This window comes from Chinchilla lanigera, unplaced genomic scaffold (assembly GCF_000276665.1).
Source record: "Chinchilla lanigera isolate Chin_1 unplaced genomic scaffold, ChiLan1.0 scaffold00078, whole genome shotgun sequence".
Lineage (NCBI taxonomy): Eukaryota > Metazoa > Chordata > Mammalia > Rodentia > Chinchillidae > Chinchilla > Chinchilla lanigera.
Genome location: NW_004955479.1, coordinates 2,882,368 through 2,900,845, shown reverse-complemented (window position 1 = coordinate 2,900,845; position 18,478 = coordinate 2,882,368). Strand labels below are relative to the sequence as shown.

Below are 18,478 nucleotides of genomic sequence, written 5' to 3'. Positions count from 1 at the left end.
CTTCTTAGTCAAACATCTTACACTCTAGAACTGTCATTATCAGTTCCACTATTATCAGTAAAAGCCAGGTTTTTGTTTTGAAGAGCAGAAAGAATTCCATGATAGGGATAGGAAATGACAGCCTGCTGCAGTGGTGCTTTCTCAGCAAGATCAAATTTTTGGAAGGCGTATCCATGAAAGCCGAAATTCTGGGCACGCAGAGTTTTCACAGATCCCTGAGGGCACATGACATCCAGCTTGCTGGTCAGAGCTCTGGATAGGCTGGCCCAGAGCAAGACATCTGCTCCACACCAGAGAGCTGAGCAGGAAATGATGTGTTAGGGAGCATTGTGCACCCCTAGAAAAGTCTCCTTTATATTTTAAAGAGATGTGTGTTAGAAAGGAAACTTGAGCATTTAAGCAAAAGAAAGGAAAAGCTTTGAGGAAGACAGAAAGTGGCTAAATTACAAATTTAGTACTGATATGACTTTTATTTAGTGCACATGCATTACTGAATACAGTTCTATATTGTATTTAATAAAAATTACTAACCTTCATAATGTGGCACACATTATACATTTTCCATGTTTGCATTCATAGAAGTGATATATGGATGGCACTTATTATATCCATTTGAGAGATGAAGACACCAGGGGATGAGAATGCCAGTTATGTGCCTGAAGTTGTACAGCCAGGAATGATCAGTGTGAGTGCTGAATCCAGGACACTTGGCTGCAGCCCCAGCATTACTTTTGCCTTTGTGTCTTTGATTATATTACATCAGGAATGCGGATAGAACCCGAAATATAGAAGAATGAATAATCTGTATTTTTATTTCCATGGAAAAATGTGTCTGAAACTGTCATCATTTTCAAATATATGCCTCTAAAACTACACGTCTAAAATATCAATTGAATAACTTGAGTATTCATGTAGCCTAATTACCTTTTGGAAAACCTAAGGGGTTTTTAGTAACTTAAATTGCCTGGATTAAGAAAAAATTCCATGTTGAATTAAATGATTTAAGAGTATAAATATTCTCCTCATTTGTTTTAGTTCATTGAAAATTGGCTTGCTTTAGGTAAAACCATGGAAAAACTGAATTAGTTGAGCCTAAATTAGAATACTTTTTACTCATTCTTTGGAATTAGATCAAACACTTCAATATTGAAATAAATTTCGTGCTTCCAATGACATGAATAGTTTTACTTGTTCATACTTCTTAATAATCCTAAATTTTAAAGCATATATTAAACTTTGAAATTCAGAATACAGATTCTGCGTGATTTAAGCAGTTTCACAGTTGAAAATTTTCAATTCACCCAAAAGAATATGAGAGGATTGATCAGAAGCAGAGTACAGAAATACAAAAGGCTGTGAATAGCATAAAATTTTAACTATTTGCTTTGAATAGTGGAACCTTGATTACATTCAATTCAGCCTTCTCAGAGAAATGGCAGGTTTTCCTTATTATTCCTTCAGGAATCTCTCAGCAGGATATAAAGGAACAGACAGATTTAACAGTAAAGACCAAAAGCTAAAGTTGTAAAGATTTTATCACTGAACTCTCTATGTATATGCCTACTCATTTTCCTTATATGAACACCATTGTTCAAGTAGGTCAAACTATTTCCATATAAGACTTCTTTAAGCTTTAATAAAAATAAAATCCTATAGCTCAGTTGAAAACATTACATCTTTCATTAAGTGCCCATAAAATGCCATTGAAATTGCTAATATTTGTAGCAGATAATATTTGTGATAAGCAGTACAAAAATTTTCAAAAAGAGATACATTTGACAGAAAGATCCCTCTAATATATTTATAAGTACTATCAAATGAGTAAGAAAATAAAAAGGAAAAATATTTTTGTGTTCTTGATATTTTATTCAGAACCTCTAATTCAGATCTTATTAACTGCCATGGTCAAACTTAAAAGAAAAGGAACTATATGCATATCAAATAATGGGTTCTGGTTGTACAGTAAAGAAATGATGGAGCAGTTGTCCTAAAATATGAATGTCTGTAGTGTTAAAATTTGGTGAAGATTTCCTACCACCTTTGGCTATTTTTTATAGCTACCTCATATCAGTTACTTTACACCTCTTATACACTAAACAAAAGCCATTATTTTGCATGTAATATTTTAAATAGGCATTTACTTATTACATATAATTTAAAAGTCCACCATTTAATATCTAGTCCGACATAAGGCTATGTAGCATAAATCAATGGTTTCTCATTTTGTCCCGAGGATAGGCTACTGACTTCTCTGCCCCAACTGTTTTCTATTGCTATCGAGATGTCTATGAAGTCCAATGCGAGTGGTATTATTCCTCTGTTCATATAGGATAGAAATCCCCCAAATTTACAGAGTATCCAGTGAACAGCAGAAGCTCTGTTACTCTTTCTGCTAAGCAGTGCGTTGTTTTTATGTGAAAAATCAAAAAGTGGTAAATAAAATTCTTATGAAGTTTTTGTTTCTTTGTTTTTGAGCAGGAATCAAACTCAGGAGCTTGCACTTGCCAGGCTGGTGCTGTGCCACTGAACTGTATCACTGGCCCAAGAAGTTTTTAATTTAAAAAAAAAAAATAAGTGCTATTCCTTTGCCAAAATTGTGACATATTGCCAAGACCTTTTATCTGTATATAAGTGAACTAATTGGCATGGCAAACATCTAACTTACAGAAACCTCACCCATAAGGCATTTGTTTTACTGCAACTGGAGCAAGAATATAAGGACATGTGCAAAGAAATCTCTGGCAGAATCCTTCTAGCTTATACAATTTTATACCCACACTTATTTCACCCGATATGCTTTAAAGCAATTTCGTGTTGATGTATAAGCACACAACTTAACAGTGCTCCAAAGGAGATTGGAGCAAGATAGCATGCTTTCCCCAGCGCTGAGGTCAGCATTTGGCAGTCAGATGCTTTATGAAGAATATACAAATGTTTGTTTAGTACCATAAGTGTCATCGGGTGATTAAGACACATTCTATTCACTGGAGATCTGAGTCCTAATCCTAACTGGAATTTACTAGCTGTGTCATCTCTACTAAATCATGAATCTTCATCGATAGGTTGAATAAAACACATCACCCTGACTCCTGGGATTTTTAAAGTTGCAAGTGGGACCATATATGAGAACACACTCAGAAGATGACAACTATCTTACATTCCACATTCCATGAAGTTCAAGCTCTTTAGGTTCTACTTCTTAACACATCTGACTTCACCCACTCTGGAAACCCTGTGTATTTTTTTACCTTCTTTTCTCATCCCTTCCACGTTGGCTACCCTAGAATGTTCTCTACTCCTATAGATACACAAACTCTAGCCAAATTGCTTCTGAGACCATAACCTGTATTTTGACCTGCATGCCTTACAATGTCTTTGCACAGCAAATGTAGAGTCCAAATGTTCTGTCCATCTGTAGAGAAATCCTAGTCATTCTTCCAGACTCAAATAAATCCCTTCTGTGAAATGTGTTTCACTTTCCCAGCTTGAGTAATTCTCTCTTACTCTTTGCCATCCCAGCAACTCTAGGACATTTACTGTATTCTGTGTTATATTAGCATTATTTACAAATATCTGTTTCCCTCCTACTGAAGAGTTTCCTGAAAGCACGAACCGGTGAGTCTCTCCACACATTGCTCAGCACATAGCAGGTACCTTTTGAACAGTGTCAGAATTCAACAGAGTTGAATTAACTATGAATGATCACGAAAATACTCAATATTGCTTTTCCTTAAGTTGTTTTCAGGTCCATAATGAAACAAAAATATCTTATAATACCAGAAAATACAAATTAAATGCATCAATTTCTTACCAATGTACTGTGAGGAAATTAGATTGTTTCTACATCTTCACTGGTGAAATACCTATGGTCATCAGAAATTCACCCTCTTCTGATAAAGACAAGGCCAGACAAGAAGCCGTGATCCTCTTCTGTTGCTGTCTGTTGCCCCTCATGGAAATATTTTTCTTTCTCATATTTACATGACATCTGTCAAACCTGCCAGTACTCTGTCTAAATGTGAAGATCTTTCTTATCACTGCTATGCAGGGGTCTTAAGCCACACATTCTTTCCACCCACCTCACTACGCTGTGTGACTTTGCAGCTACTCCCATCCATACACAGTCTATTCTTCACCGTCTGAATCTCAGCTTATCTATAAGATATTCTTTGGTCAATGGGATGTTAAGAAATGTGATACAAGCTGTTTTTGCTTCCACAAGCTGCTGTAACAAAGTACTAACAGCAGGGACTTAAAACCATGAAAATATAGTCGCTCTCAGTTTCAGAAGTAAGGTCTGAAGTTAGGGCAGCTGCCAGGTACGTTTCTTCTTACAGCCCTAGGACACAGCCCATTCCTCCCCGCCAGCTCCTTGTGGCCAATGGCCTTGCTAAGCCCTTGGATTCAAAACTCCAATCATCTTCCTGTGACCCTTCTTTGTGTGTCCTCATCAATTTACCTTCTAATTTCCTCTTATAGGAATGCATGTCATTGAATTTAAGGCTCAGATGGATAATTCAAGATGATTCATGTTTAGATCTCTAACTTAACTGCACCTGCCAAGTTTCCTTTGTCCAAAGAAGGCCAAATTCACAGGATTTAGGAGTTAGGGTCTGGATATATCTTTTGAGGGGTGAGCTTGAAAAGAATATGGCCTCTGTGGCTTGCTGGCTTGCTATTCTTGGGAACTCCGAAACAGTCACTATGAGAAAAAACACAGCAGAGCCTGCTGGATGGTAAAAGACACATGACGCTGTCACCCCCATGGCCCTGGCGCACAGCAACACGCAGGAAGCGAGTGAAATCAGGCTGCCGCACCGCTGGAGCTACCAGCTCCCCGCTGCCCAGCCAGCCCGCGCAGGTGTGAGAAGCAAGGACTGCTCAAGCTCACTAAGCGTGGGGAGGTTTGCTGCATAAAAATTGCCCGATTCGATTTGCCTTTTTGTTTGCTCAAACGCAGTCTTCTTTTCTCCTCTTTCTGAGATGAAGCTTCTCACTTGCTAATTTTACAGTGATTTGCAGTGATCGTACCTGCGTGTGTGGGAGCCCCTGGTCACACTAGGATGTGTGAGCAAAGACAGTCTCTTTTCTCTCATTTTAGAAGTGATGTGACACTTGTGCTGGAAAGTGGAGGGTCAAGGACTGGGAAAAACAAAGACAGGGAAATGAAGTAAAGGGGAAACAACACCAAGTTCTTTTTTGTTGTCCTTGTTTGTTTTGTTTTGAGACAGGGTCTCATTATGTTGTTCAGGCTGACCATGAACTCACTCTGTAACCCAGGTTGGCCTCGAACTCATAGAAATCCTCCTGCCTCAGCCTCCAGAGTGCTGAGATTACAGGTGTGCACCACTACGCCCAGCTATCAACACCAAATTCTTAAGGGGAGACTTTTTCTGTAGGGGCTCGCAGTCAGGGTCTGGAGCGAATGAGGCCTGAGAAGAGGCAAGCCAGTAAGAACGATCCCTCAGGCTCCGCTCCTGTGGTGTGTGCAGCCTCCTCTGCTTTCCGCCTCCGGGCTTCCCCACCACACTTTGCTCTTCCCACTCCTCCCCTGACTCCTCCCTCAGCCGCTCTGCCTCAGGAAAGGCCACCATTGGTCAAAAGACTGAAGAGTCAGCCATGGCACCTTTCCCCCATCCTCTCTCTCACCTTCCTGCCCGTTCTTGTTGCCGCCTCTGAGATGTATCTGCATCCGAGATGGATCCGCATCCCTCCTTCCCGAGACCACCACCTACCCGACCAGCCGAAGCCCCACCCTGCACATGAGCCCCCTAAGGGGACCTTGCAAGTGGTCTCTGCCCCTCGCAGAATCCACTACCGCGTTCTCACTCAGCAGCCACGGGGGCTGTAGAAAGCAATCTGGTTACAGCAGTCTTCCAGGCCCTGTCCTTCAGGGGCAGCCCTTTGTCCACAGGAAGAAGAACCAAGTACTTTTCCCCAACGACAGTCCTGGGAGGCTCGGTTTTTGCCTTTCCAGTCTCCCCTCCACAGAGCTGCCTTTGCTCTACGTGGTGCACTTTCAGCATTTGCGCTGTTCTGTGAATATACAAAGACTCTTCCACCTCCAGCCTCCGCAACTGTCCCTCTGCTGAGAGTGTCTCCCCGCCGTCTCTGGGACGCACTTATTATCCTCGCCGTGCACTGCGGCACAAAGGGCTCTTAGAGAAACCTTTCCACCTCGTACTGAGAAGGCCCAGTTACGTTCTGCTCACTGTCCTGCTTGCTTCAGTCTTAGTTAAGCTAAAAATATATAATCATTTGTATCCATACATTTTCATATGTGTACAATTAATTCTTGTTTTCCATCCATCATTTCACAAAGGAATAAACTTCACAAAGATGAAGACTTTGTCTTCTTGTTTATCCTGGGCTATTGGAGCCAAAGAAAATGGCCAGGACATCTTCTAAGAAAATTTCATTAATCCATAGGAAAACTGTTCCTATGCTACATACAAGGAAATGTTCAGAGAGGTTAAAGAATCACCTATGGTCAGACAGTGCTATGAGGTCTTTCCTACTGCCCACCATCCCCTGGCCTTAAGAGACAGTTCCTGGAGATTCTTTCTTTTTGTCGTACATATTCAATACTACAGATCTCTCACTAGTGATTTATTTTTTCTTTTTTATAGTAAAAATGCAACAAAATATTTGCTTATTACTCAGCCTGAAAGGAGTCATTATTGTCCTATTCATATTTTAAATCACATTTCATTTTACCTCAATATTAACTCCTTGAAAGCATGAAAATGAAATATATTTCCCTAGCATAATGTTTTTCTTTGGTGACTTCTGAGCTTAGATAATGGCTTGACTATGTGATTTGAATGCATATGCATTTTACAGATCATCTGGGCAATCAAGCACATGGGAAACTTCTCATATCTTTTAAATACATCTGGAAAAATAGAGGTTGTTCTATTAGAAATTTCTACGGAAGAATCAGTTTGGAACAGCTCTGTCTTTGAGGGAGACAGACTAAGAGTGAGAGGAGAGAGACAGAGAGAGAGAGAGAGAGAGAGAGAGAGGGAATGAAGCTATGATGACCACAATTATCAAATTCTGAGAGACTAGAGACCAGGCCTGGGGAAGCTAACACAAAGGGAGAAACATCCTGCATGGAGATACAGTATATAAAAACAAAAGTGTGCCCAGAATTTCCTCTCCTGTTTGCAGTCCCTTTCTCCAAATTTTGAAAACTTTCTTCATAGACTTGTAAGAACTGCTGCACAGGCCTACAGATGGGCTGGGAATTACAAAGACAGCTATATGAGACAGAAGATAGAGTGATATGTACAGGAATACTCCGTATCAGGCAAAGAGGTAGTCAGTAAATGGCGACCTTACAGGCAGATGCTCCAGAGAGATATAGCTAAAGCTCTAACTGTGTCTTCACACTGCAGTAGATATATAATGCAGCACTGTGTATACATGCAGAACTAGACATCTCCATCTGCCTTGGTAGTACTCTGAAAAATGAAAGCTTCCTTTTTGTTTCATATCACAATGTTAGATAATTTACAAAATTCAAAGAAACTTGTGTCAACAACAGATCTGAAGTTCAGGCTGAAATCAAATGTAAATGATACATGGTTAAAATACACAATACAGTTTAGATGTTTAGTCTAAAATGCCAGTAATATCTTTATAGTAAATTTTTAAAACTTGTGTATTGAAAACTCACATGGAAAAAGATCATCCAATGACTAACAAATACTGAAATCATTCCAAATAATTTTGTGGAGTAGACAACTTAAATTGGACTGAATTATCACTTCCAATTTCTACTTACAGGATATAGGTGTGATATCTTGTCCAAACAATATTAGCACAAAATATTGTTTTCAAGGAACTAAGAGAAGCTAGCTGCAAAACTATCTTAACTATCTTGTGTATACGTACATCTTGTACTCTGATTAACTAATACAAAGACAATAATATGCAATGGATCAACTATCGTAACTGTCCTATTGACCTGTTTCAAAACTTGGTTTCATTGTTTGTTTACCTTTTTTCTCTTAAAAAAATCTCTACTTAGCAATATAGCCTTTCTACCACAATTATGGATTATCAAATAACTTCTCAGAATAAATACAGGTGTATATATAACGCAGTAGAAAAAGAATAAAAGCTTTGTCTTCTAAGCATTTGTGCCTTTTAGTCCAATACCAAAAAGTACCACTTGGGGGCAATACAGCAATTTTTTTGCTTTATACTGTAAAGCTGTTGGTTTCCTTGGTGATAAAAGATTGCTGTTCCTTCCAAATTTTAAACCACATTTTAATATATGGGAGGGAAAGGCTGTATTTCATTTTAAACTTACAATACATAAATCTCTTACGACAAATGCAAGTCAGATTTTCTCCTGAAAGGAGCAAAAGCCTGTCTACTTTTAGCAGACAAATCAGTTTTACCTCGTTGGCACATTTGAAGATATTTTATAGTTAGAATTTGTCACAGCCTCTGAAACAGAGCTCAAAGAATAAAAGGAACTGTTAATAGAAATGTGAAAATGACAAAGAAAGAATAAGTACAGATAGAAAATATTTTGTTTCTAGACCCATGTAAAAATATATCATTTGCCTTCCCCACTGGGTACATTTTCTCTAATAAACTTAGGCATTAAAGTAATTAACTCTTGAGACACTTACTGTTATTGATCTCATGGTTACTATTCCACACTCACTTACCACTTTATTTTATTACTAATTATTCATTTCAATAACTTTTCATGGCATCCCTATCTCAAACAGTTTCTGACCCCTCAAGTCTGCTGAGTACTATCGTGTCAGGCACTTTTTTCCTATTTAAATGAAGAATAAGAATAATCTCTTTATTTCAAAGATTTCAAATATATTTAAGCAAATCTCTGCCCTGGTTTTTGTCCGCTTGATCTTTCACTGTCTGTTTTCCCATCCCAACGTGTTTTCCTGTCATCGGATAATATTTAACATCACCAGTGATGGAAAGCTCAGCTTAGCGTTCTTGTCAATACCAGGGGTCAAGATTTTTAAAATTAAATTCAGTTACTCTCTAGGTGTCTGCCTGGAAAAGGAAACAGCAGGAAGCTTGTGGGGAGTTCTGCCTTAACTTGTGGGTCCATTACCCAAGGATCTAGTTAACAATTCTTTATCGTGTGGAGGGCAGTGAAGAAAGGATTATAGCTGCTCTGCCTCGGAGCATCCTTCTGGCTTTGCCAGTTCATTCATTCAGGAAATAATGGCTGGGGAGCAGAGGGCAGAAGGGGAGTAGGGAGAGGCTGGTCAGTGGGTGTGTTACAGAGTATGAAGTGCAGGGTGCTGCTGCGCAGTAGAGTCAGTACAGATGGCGATAATGCACTGTGCATGTCAAAGGGCACCTTAGAAGAAGGCATCTAAGCTTTCACAATAAAAATGATGAGTATTTGGGGAGACACATATGTTTAACCTGATATAAACACTGCATAATATATACATATGTTAGAACATAACATGCACCCTGTAAATAGGTAAAAATGTTTATGTTTTTATTTATCAGCTAAACATAAATTTAAAAAGAAATATTAAACAGAAATAATGAGAAACTAAAAATGTAGGACAGTGTTGGACTGCATGGATACATCAAATACCCAGAAACATTGCTTATAGTAGCCTTCCTTTGCCATGATCATTTATTTCTTTACTTTACTTGTTTATTTTATAACATGGAATCAGTGAGGAGTATAGGAAGTCAGAGTGTCACCCTTGCATTAGGCAAAAACAGTGGAGGGCCTCCGCCAATCACTTTTAAAGAGCTTCTGTGTGGGGGAACAGCACTGGCTCTTTCCAAGGCCTCTCTGAGTCCATCCCTCAGCCTGCAAATGCACCCAGAGGAGGCTCCAAGGAAACGCAGACTTCGAACGGAACAAGTAAAGGAGGAGGGAAATACGCATCCTCACATCCAACACTCCCCAAAAAAGCCCTTTTTCATTTTTCAAGCACTGTAAAGGAATTCACTTACCTCCCACATTGCCCACTGAAAGCCCTGAAGATTAGCTCACCTCCGTCTTGTGACGTATCATTAGCAATACCAGCTGATGTTGGAGAATTAAAGGAAATAATTTATGGATAAGGAATAATTAGCAAGTTTATTCACAGAGGTTAGGATTTACCTTTAAAATGTCACTATTAAACACTGTATATATATATATATATATATATATATATATATATATATATCATGTAGGTATATGTATGTGTTCTGGTTTCTTATGGTTTATCTTCTCCAAAATACATGTTGAAGATTAATCCCTACTATGGGTATTGTGAGGATAGAAACTCAATATGGTGTTTAGGTAAGATTTTTGGGAGATGATTAGGATTAGATAACATCTCATGTGAGGCCTCCATGATTAAATTTTGGTGGCTTTATGAGAGAGAGGGAGAGAGACAGGAAGGGAGGGAGAGAGAGAGAAAGAACATACATCATGCTTCCCTTCTCTTGGCACATGGTGCCCATACCTCCTCGGGAATCTACCATCAAGAATACCATCGACAGATGTGACCCCCATACCTTGGACCAAAACTATAAACCAAAATGAGTTTCTTTTTTTTATAATTTACCCCATCTATACTACTGTGTTGTAGCAATAGAAATAGACTAAGACAATATCAGTTAGTTTTACATTTCATGTATTGATCAGTTCATTACATTAGTTCAGAGGATATAGTATGTTTAAATTAGCAAGATTATACAGATAAGCTCATCACACTATTTCTTGTTGCCAAATCTACTCTTGAGTCATATCTCCCCAAATGACAGTTTTTAATGTTGCTATTAATAAGGAATCATTAATTAAAATGATGATTATAGATAACCATTCATCGATCAGAATGTGTAAGTATCTGCCTGGCATTCAGTGAAGGCCTCAGGACACAGATACAGCCCTGACTTTCTGGAGTTTAGGGTCACATACTCATATTATCACTCTTGACCACAGAAACATCAACATAATTAGTAAATAATTTTTCTTACTTAGGATAATATTTTATATTCAGTTTTAAAAATTAATGAATTGCAGAACTATCTGGAAAATATTCTGCATGACAAAGTTGGAAGTGAACGACTCAAATGAATGAATGAGAGCAATTCTTTTTGGAAAAAAGATAAAGTTTCCATCAATATTATTTTAAATTGATACACTTCAGAATCATGCAATTTCAAGCCCATTCTTTTTCTAGAGCAGATAATGTTTAACTCAATGTGGGCTGATTAGGTAAGTGTTACTTCGCAGTTCCTATTTAAGTTTCTCCTTCATGTCAGCTTCAGTTTCATTTTTTAATTATATGTTGATTGCCTATAATTTCTATTTATAGAAAATCAGACTTTATAATGAACACCCTGATGCAATTTTTAAATTTAATCAAATAAGAATAGGGTAAGTAATACATTAATTCACAGGAGCAGACTTTTGTTCATATTCTTTTTAGGGTGTACATAAATGTTCCAGGCCTACCAAAGGGCCAAATTCTCAATGAAAGTCCTTTACAAGGTCTATTCCACAGTCTGCAGTTTTAGAAATAGAATAAAAACCAGGAGAAGAACACTTCTTTAGGATGAAAAACCATACTGTAACTTTATACCTGCTCCCAAAGACATTACTCATTTTTACCTTGGGAATATATGAGCTATCTTACCTGGCATTATCCAAGCACTGCATAAATACCGAGGACAAATGAAGCTAACTTCATGCAACTGTGTCATCTTTCCACAGTGAATAAGGATAAAAATAGATGCATCTTTTCAAAGGGGATTTGCAAGTAACAGTGCTCCCCCCTTTGCCATGTTCTGCTCTCTCCTTTGCACATGTTTGCTGACTGCATCAGTGCGAGGGGGAACTGCAGACACCAGAGATGTCAGCATGTCCCCCAAGGGGAAGAGCTGGTGATCCTGAGCCAGGGTGAGCTGCTTTCCTTAACTTGGTTTTGCATCAGATGTGATCTTCAAAGATATCAATGTGAGAAATGTGTGCATTTCTCAAGTTTCACCTTTCAATCGAGGTGGGCCTGACCAGAATTCCAGATTGTTACACCTGTCTATTGCATTTACTGGAAACCAAATTATTATTCATATATCACTTGTTTATATTATTTGTATACAATTGCAAAGTGGAAGAACTGGCTTAGAATAGTTAGAAATAAAGCAGACTTAAGCAATTTCCTCGCACAATTAAAATAATCTTTGATTCATGAGATATTCAGCAAGAGATGATTGTATGCAGAGAATCATCCTCGTAATAATTTATATTTGATATCAAATACTGAGAATCAGCAAACATAGCCTCTTCAAATATGGAGTGGCAGTGATCTTCCTGCCTCAGCCTCCAAAATTCTGGGATTTCACCACACCTGGCACTAAGTTACATCTTAACTGGACAAAATAAGGTTTTAGGCAAACTTTTCTCCACAAATTTACAAATAACTTCAGCAACACATCTTCATCAAAACAGTACATTGTAGTCACTGGTGTAAAGGTTCTTCACACCTAGTAAAAAAGTTGTAGTTAGAATTTCCTCTCGGTTGGGTAACTTCCTATTTTGTGATTTACAGTGGATAAAAAGACAGCTTGGGATTTTTTACTGTAAGAACCAAATTTGAATTTACAACATTTCTTTTTTTTTTTTTTTTTTTTTCAGGTGGAGGCCTCTTTACTGAATGGGAAAGAGGACCTGAACAACAGTAGGGGTGTTTATTTATAGTTTTGCAAAGTTAGGATCACAGAGGCAAGTTGCCTAGCGACTAGTGACTGAATTGTCCGGGCAGGATGCTTTTCTCAGGACTGAGGTAGTTTGACTGCTTCAGGCACTTTGGCTCTGTCCTGCCCGCACACATATGACCAATTTCCAACTTAAACTGCTTCCAGCATCTCTCTCTTCTCTGTTTTGTTGTGTAGATGATGGGTGTTCAGCTGCAGTTGGAGAAGCTGTGTTTGGAGAACTCAGTAGAAGACCTTTTCATTTCTGATGAACTTATTTGTATAGGCTAAAGATGTTTAGTCCAAAACTTTTTGGTACCTATATATAGCAATCTGACAATTGCTAGCTGTACTGGTAACTCACTACTGTTATGGATTACTGAACAACATTTCTTGAAGTTAATCTATGTGATTTATGTATAAAGGAAGATATGAGTACCTCTGAACAGAAGTTATAGTTAGAATGGTTGCTAAAGAATTCTACTCTTGAATTGCTGGCTACAACTGGAATGTTTTATAATGAATTTGAGATTTGGGGGGAAGATATTTTTAAATAAAATATAGCTTAAAATTTGATTTATTCTATTCACCAAGAAAGTAACACTGCTTTAACAGCAACAAATATGATTGTTCTAAATTCAGATCAAAAGATACAGTAACTAAATATTGGGATCATTATTAATTTTATTTCTGTTTTTGTATACTGCCCCCTTTAAAGTTTGAACATCTTTGGGAAACATCTAATGTTTATATTATAAAATATTTCCATTCTAAGGGGATTTTTGAAAAATTCAGTTTACAGAAATTTCATTATTTTTCAAATTTGTATTTCTTGATATTTTTCAGCTCCTTCCAAAGCTCTCGCAGCATCTCAGCTGCAGACCTAATTGGAAATAAATGAGCTCATAGTTATATCTGTTATTGCTTTCATACCTCCGTTAGCTGCCAGAACGTTCTATAAATGGCCACTGATAACCAGTTTAGCGGGCTTGCCTCACTGAGTAGTGCATAAATCACTACTGATTTAACTAAGTAATTTCATCTCTGAATTCAGGATGCCGTGGTACACACACTCACAAACACACACAACCACGCACACAAATTATGTTCTGTGGGATTTAAGACGGGAGTTTAATAACATGCTGATGCAACATGGTTAGTTTTTAAAGTTGGTTTTAGTTTTGTCCTCCATATTATCATTGAGAAGTTTCTGGGTTATTTTTTTTCCGCATCTAAAAATACCAGGATGAAGTAGCGAGGTAAGCGATCTATGGTCAATTTGTTTTAAGTGAAGTGCTTTAAAGAGCGAGTAAATATCCCCTTGTTTTCTAAAATCTATCCTTATCATGGAGTATAACTTTGACTTCACAAGGAGAAAATCTACTTTCTTGAACATTAAGCCAGGAAGTGGTACCACTTCCCCCGAGAGCAGATAACAGTTTTGTCCAGAATAATCAGATAAGATCTTGAAAAGATAAACCCCAAGGTCAGGATGAAAATGACAAGAACTGCATTCTTTCCCATATCGCAGCTGCAACTGTAGCCTGTATCTCTCCCACAGACCCAACAAAAGTATGAATAAGAAAACAGTGAACATAGCCTGAAAATGTAAGCGAAATCACACAGAGCTCCTCTTCCTTGTGATTTATCTTCAGGAAACACATACATAGAAACAAACACAGAAACCTTATCATTTCTATAGGACATTATTTTTGGGGTATGTAGAGTGGCACTGCAGTAAACAAAGAAAAGGAAAAATCCTTTAAGGATCACTCAGAGTACCTAAGAGCTTCATCTGCCTGTTAAGATGGTGCCTTAACACAGACAGAAGGCAACTGAAGTATGAATTTGATAACAAAGGAACAATTAATAAAAAGCTGAAAGCTGTTTTGAACTGGTCTGGCCTTGGTGGCTGTGCACGGGGAGGCTGATATGGGTTGCTGGAGGCCAAGGGAGAGGTCAGGGTGGAGGAAAGTATTCGAATTTTCTTTCAACCTCATCTCTGCTCTCCAGGGCAGTCTCTACCTGTTCTTCTTTGATAAGGATTCTAAGTCCAGGCCCAAGATTCAGGGTACTGTACTCCTTGGGCATAATGTGCTGCTCAGGAAAAGAGCTAATGAGATAGATGGGATTGCCTGTCACCTTTGACGTCTCTCCTTCACCCCATTTCCCTCAGATGTGAGGCTTGGAGATTACAAAAGGGATGTTCTTACTTCCTCGCATGGATTTTGTTCTGAGGTCTGGTGGGTGAAATTCTGACAGGGAACTCACCCAGCCAGCACAGTGGCGGCGAAGGGATGTAGCCCAAGGTAATTCTGTGATACCAGAGCTCGTTCTCAGCCCTGCCCTTAGACTGACCTATAAGGGCTAGCCTTTCCCAAACACTGAGTCAGGTGATATAGGCAATATCGGCAAAAAAACTTAACCTCAAAGCACAGAGGAACACATGAAAAATAGAGCTGCTTCAGGGGAAGGACAGTAAACTGAGCAATAGGTATGCTACAAAAATGAGTAGACTAGGAGTTGAGATAAGAATGAGTAAGATACACAAGGAGGTAATGGAAAACATTCACAAAATGAAACATGAAAAGAAATCAATAAAAAGAGTATAGAGGATATACAGCATGTACTTAACAGATGTAAATAAAAATGTACATAGTTCTTAGGTTCAGGGACATCAGCATACAAGTTATACATACAGCATTAAATAAATAACAAATACAGAAAACAACAGTTGAAATGGATCACAGGAAAGACCCAGGATAAAGATATCATGATTTGGAAAAAAAATCAAAGCACTGCCCCAGAAAACAGAAATGCTTCCAGAGAGCAGATGAAGAGATAGAATAATACGTACAATAACACACACACACATACACACACACACATACACACAGAGCAAAATAACAAGGAAATACAAACAAGATCAAAATCTGGAAAACAAAGGAAGAAAAAACAATAAGCAAACATATTTCAAGAATTAATGAAAACAAATTTTCTAAAATTAAAGAGGAAAGACTTTTGGCACAAATTAAAAACACTCAAATAAGAAAAGGAACAAATACAGAAGAGTATTGTAAACAGACTAAGGAGGCAGGGTGATAAATTCCTTGATAAAATTTGTCTGTTTTTTTGGAAGGATAAAAAAGACCAACACAAAAAAAGGAAAGGGATGATTACTTCAACTGCAAATAAAAATTTATATTGTGATCATTGATTAGGGAAGTAGTAGAGACCAAAGGAGCCAAAATGGTGGGAATATGAAGCCTCTAAAAAAAAGTAGATGATGGAGGTATTCTGAGAGATAAGCTGCATTATTCAGGTGTCATATGGACCTGCAATTGCATTTCTGGCTTTACACTCTCCAGAAAAATCTCATGCACCTTAATAAAAGGTCACAAACAATGGTTTTTACATTAAAAGCATGGTTTGGCCAGGAATTGGAGCAATAAGGGTGCTTTTACTAATGAAGTGGATAGGTAAACAGCAACAGCAAACAGACAAAGAATGCAATAAATCAGTGACAAGATAAGAAGGGATACAAATAATAACACAGTGCCAATGGTGGTGCATGGCTGTAACCCCAGCTACTGGAGAGAATGAGGCAGAAGGACAGTGACCAGCCTGGAAAACTCAGAAAGAGACTCTGTCTCAAAAAGTAAAAATGGCTTGAGATGTAACTCAATGGTAGAGCATACCTGGGTTTGATCCCCAATACTGTAAAAACCAGCAAAGAAAAAGTAGCAATGTAGATGGTCTCTTCTTAAAAATATGTAGTGCTGCATGTAAAAATGTTAGAAAAAGGAAAATTCCTAATACAATAAAACTTACATAAATCAAAAATGCACATAAAAGAAAATTTATATTTCCATAAACAAGACTATATAGAATAAATCATTGTAATAGTGGCTTTTTAAAGTGAAAGAATTGTGGTGGTTGCAAATAAAATAATAAGTGGGTTAAAAAAAATAATAAGTGGGTTAAGTGGGATGGATTAAATAAACAGACAAAGAAGCCTTGTACAATAGTGGGGATTTTAGTCTGTGCTCAAAAATGTGTTGAATATATGAATAACTTTGATATGATTTGAGTATCATATCCCATCTCTCTATAACTGAGTTCCAACTACTCTATTAGTTTGAACCTGTGAAGGCACAATTTTTTATAGGTTAAACAATGGCCAACTATCAGTAACTCTATACAAATATATAAACTCTATAAAAGAAGGAAAAATGGCAACAATTAATAGTACTTGGGGGGATATAAATAGCTAGTATAAGGAACTGCAGGAGACAACAGGAAAGAAACCTAATCAGATTTCATTTTTTCAAGATTATTTGAAAACCATAGATATTGATAGGATTAAGACAGGATGATTGATTTTAAGATAAAAGAATCAATTTTAAGAACATAAATCATCAATACCATCCCTAAAATGCCAGCTGTCTGCTTTATTAGTCTATTTACAATCAAGTACATCAGTTATCATGCTGAAGTGTTTTTAATCGACAAAGTTGAAATGGCTCATTTACATTTTTCATCATTGTAATATTTTACAGAACTAAAAATGCAATTCACATAAGGTAAATTCTGGAAAAGAAATTAAATTCAGTCACTTTGAGATCTCTTAGAACTAGGAGGCATTTGTGCCTTTTTTGAATTTTTTTCTTATGTCCTCCTCCCTATGCTGAACAATTATTTCATAAAATCAAATATTCCTTACCAAATATAACTTCACAAGACTTAATTTTAAGCTCAGTTAACCTGAGCTACCTCTTCTAACTAACCTTTGGGGGCTACTGTTTAAGCTCTTCCCTGAAAGGTCCTCATTACCCTTCGTGCCATTGCTCATTATGTCAGGCACACTGCAGAGCTTTGCTTTTCACTCAGCAAACATTCCACATGGACTGATGTAACGAAATATATATGCTATTTTCAAAGGGTGAAGCAAAAAGCATAACGACAAAATTATATTTTCATCTGTGGCATTGACTATATGTTTCTTGTGTAGCTGGAAAGTCAAGAGTACAGCCAAGAACTAGCTCTGTATGGGTCACAGAATTGAACTAAAATGATGAGTTGAGAAAAAAAAAAGATATAGCTTTCATGGTCCTTAGTGAATTAAGCTATTTCCAGTTCATTTTTGAACCTGTACCTATTAAATAAAAATCTCTTCTTGCAGCAATAAAAAGATGCAATCTCTGTTCAAAAGAATTTGAAAACCATAAAGGTCGGATAATGGCAGCCCAACTCACTTTAGTGATTCTATTCTGTGCTAGATAACAGCTTGAACGGAACTTTTACCTTGACAGTGAAGCGTTTTTTCTTTGGCGGAATCCACACTGTGCCAGTTGAATGAATGAATGCGCGCAAAGGTGTTAAGGATGTCACCAACACATACGCTTTTAGAATTACAGATAGACCCTCAGTTCTAAAGATCGTCTCATGTGGAACAAGGACTGTCGTTTGACTCCTGAAAAATACAACACAGTTAGTGCCCCATAATTCGAGGTTGAATATGTAACGTGTAAATTATCTAAAAGGTTTGTAAGTCCCTTTTATCCTTTGCTGGATGGACCCCAGCCTTCAGTGTGAGATTCTTTAAACAATTTCAACTATGTTAGCATCACCACCAGGGGGCGGACAGGTACAAAAAGAGGAGAGAAGCCGGTGTTCCCCACTCTAGATTTAGTCAGGAGTTTGAAAAAGAAAAAAAAAAAATACTTAGAGTAAGGTTTAAAGATTTTTTTTTTTTTTTTTTTTTTTTTTT

At 37.5% G+C, this 18,478-nt stretch overlaps 1 protein-coding gene across 3 annotated transcripts in view; it reads right to left on the bottom strand.

The window, feature by feature from the left end:
• Cped1 (cadherin-like and PC-esterase domain containing 1) overlaps positions 1–18,478 on the bottom strand; it is a 257,384-nt gene that overhangs the window by 138,595 nt on the left and 100,311 nt on the right. For all 3 annotated transcript variants that reach the window (XR_001230879.1, XM_005402311.2, XM_005402312.2), the window contains exon 6: positions 18,013–18,181. Coding sequence is in view for 2 of the 3 variants with exons in the window: in XM_005402311.2 (XP_005402368.1) it covers positions 18,013–18,181 (169 nt within the window). In the remaining variant the exon portion in view is untranslated. The remainder of the gene's footprint in view (positions 1–18,012; positions 18,182–18,478) is intronic.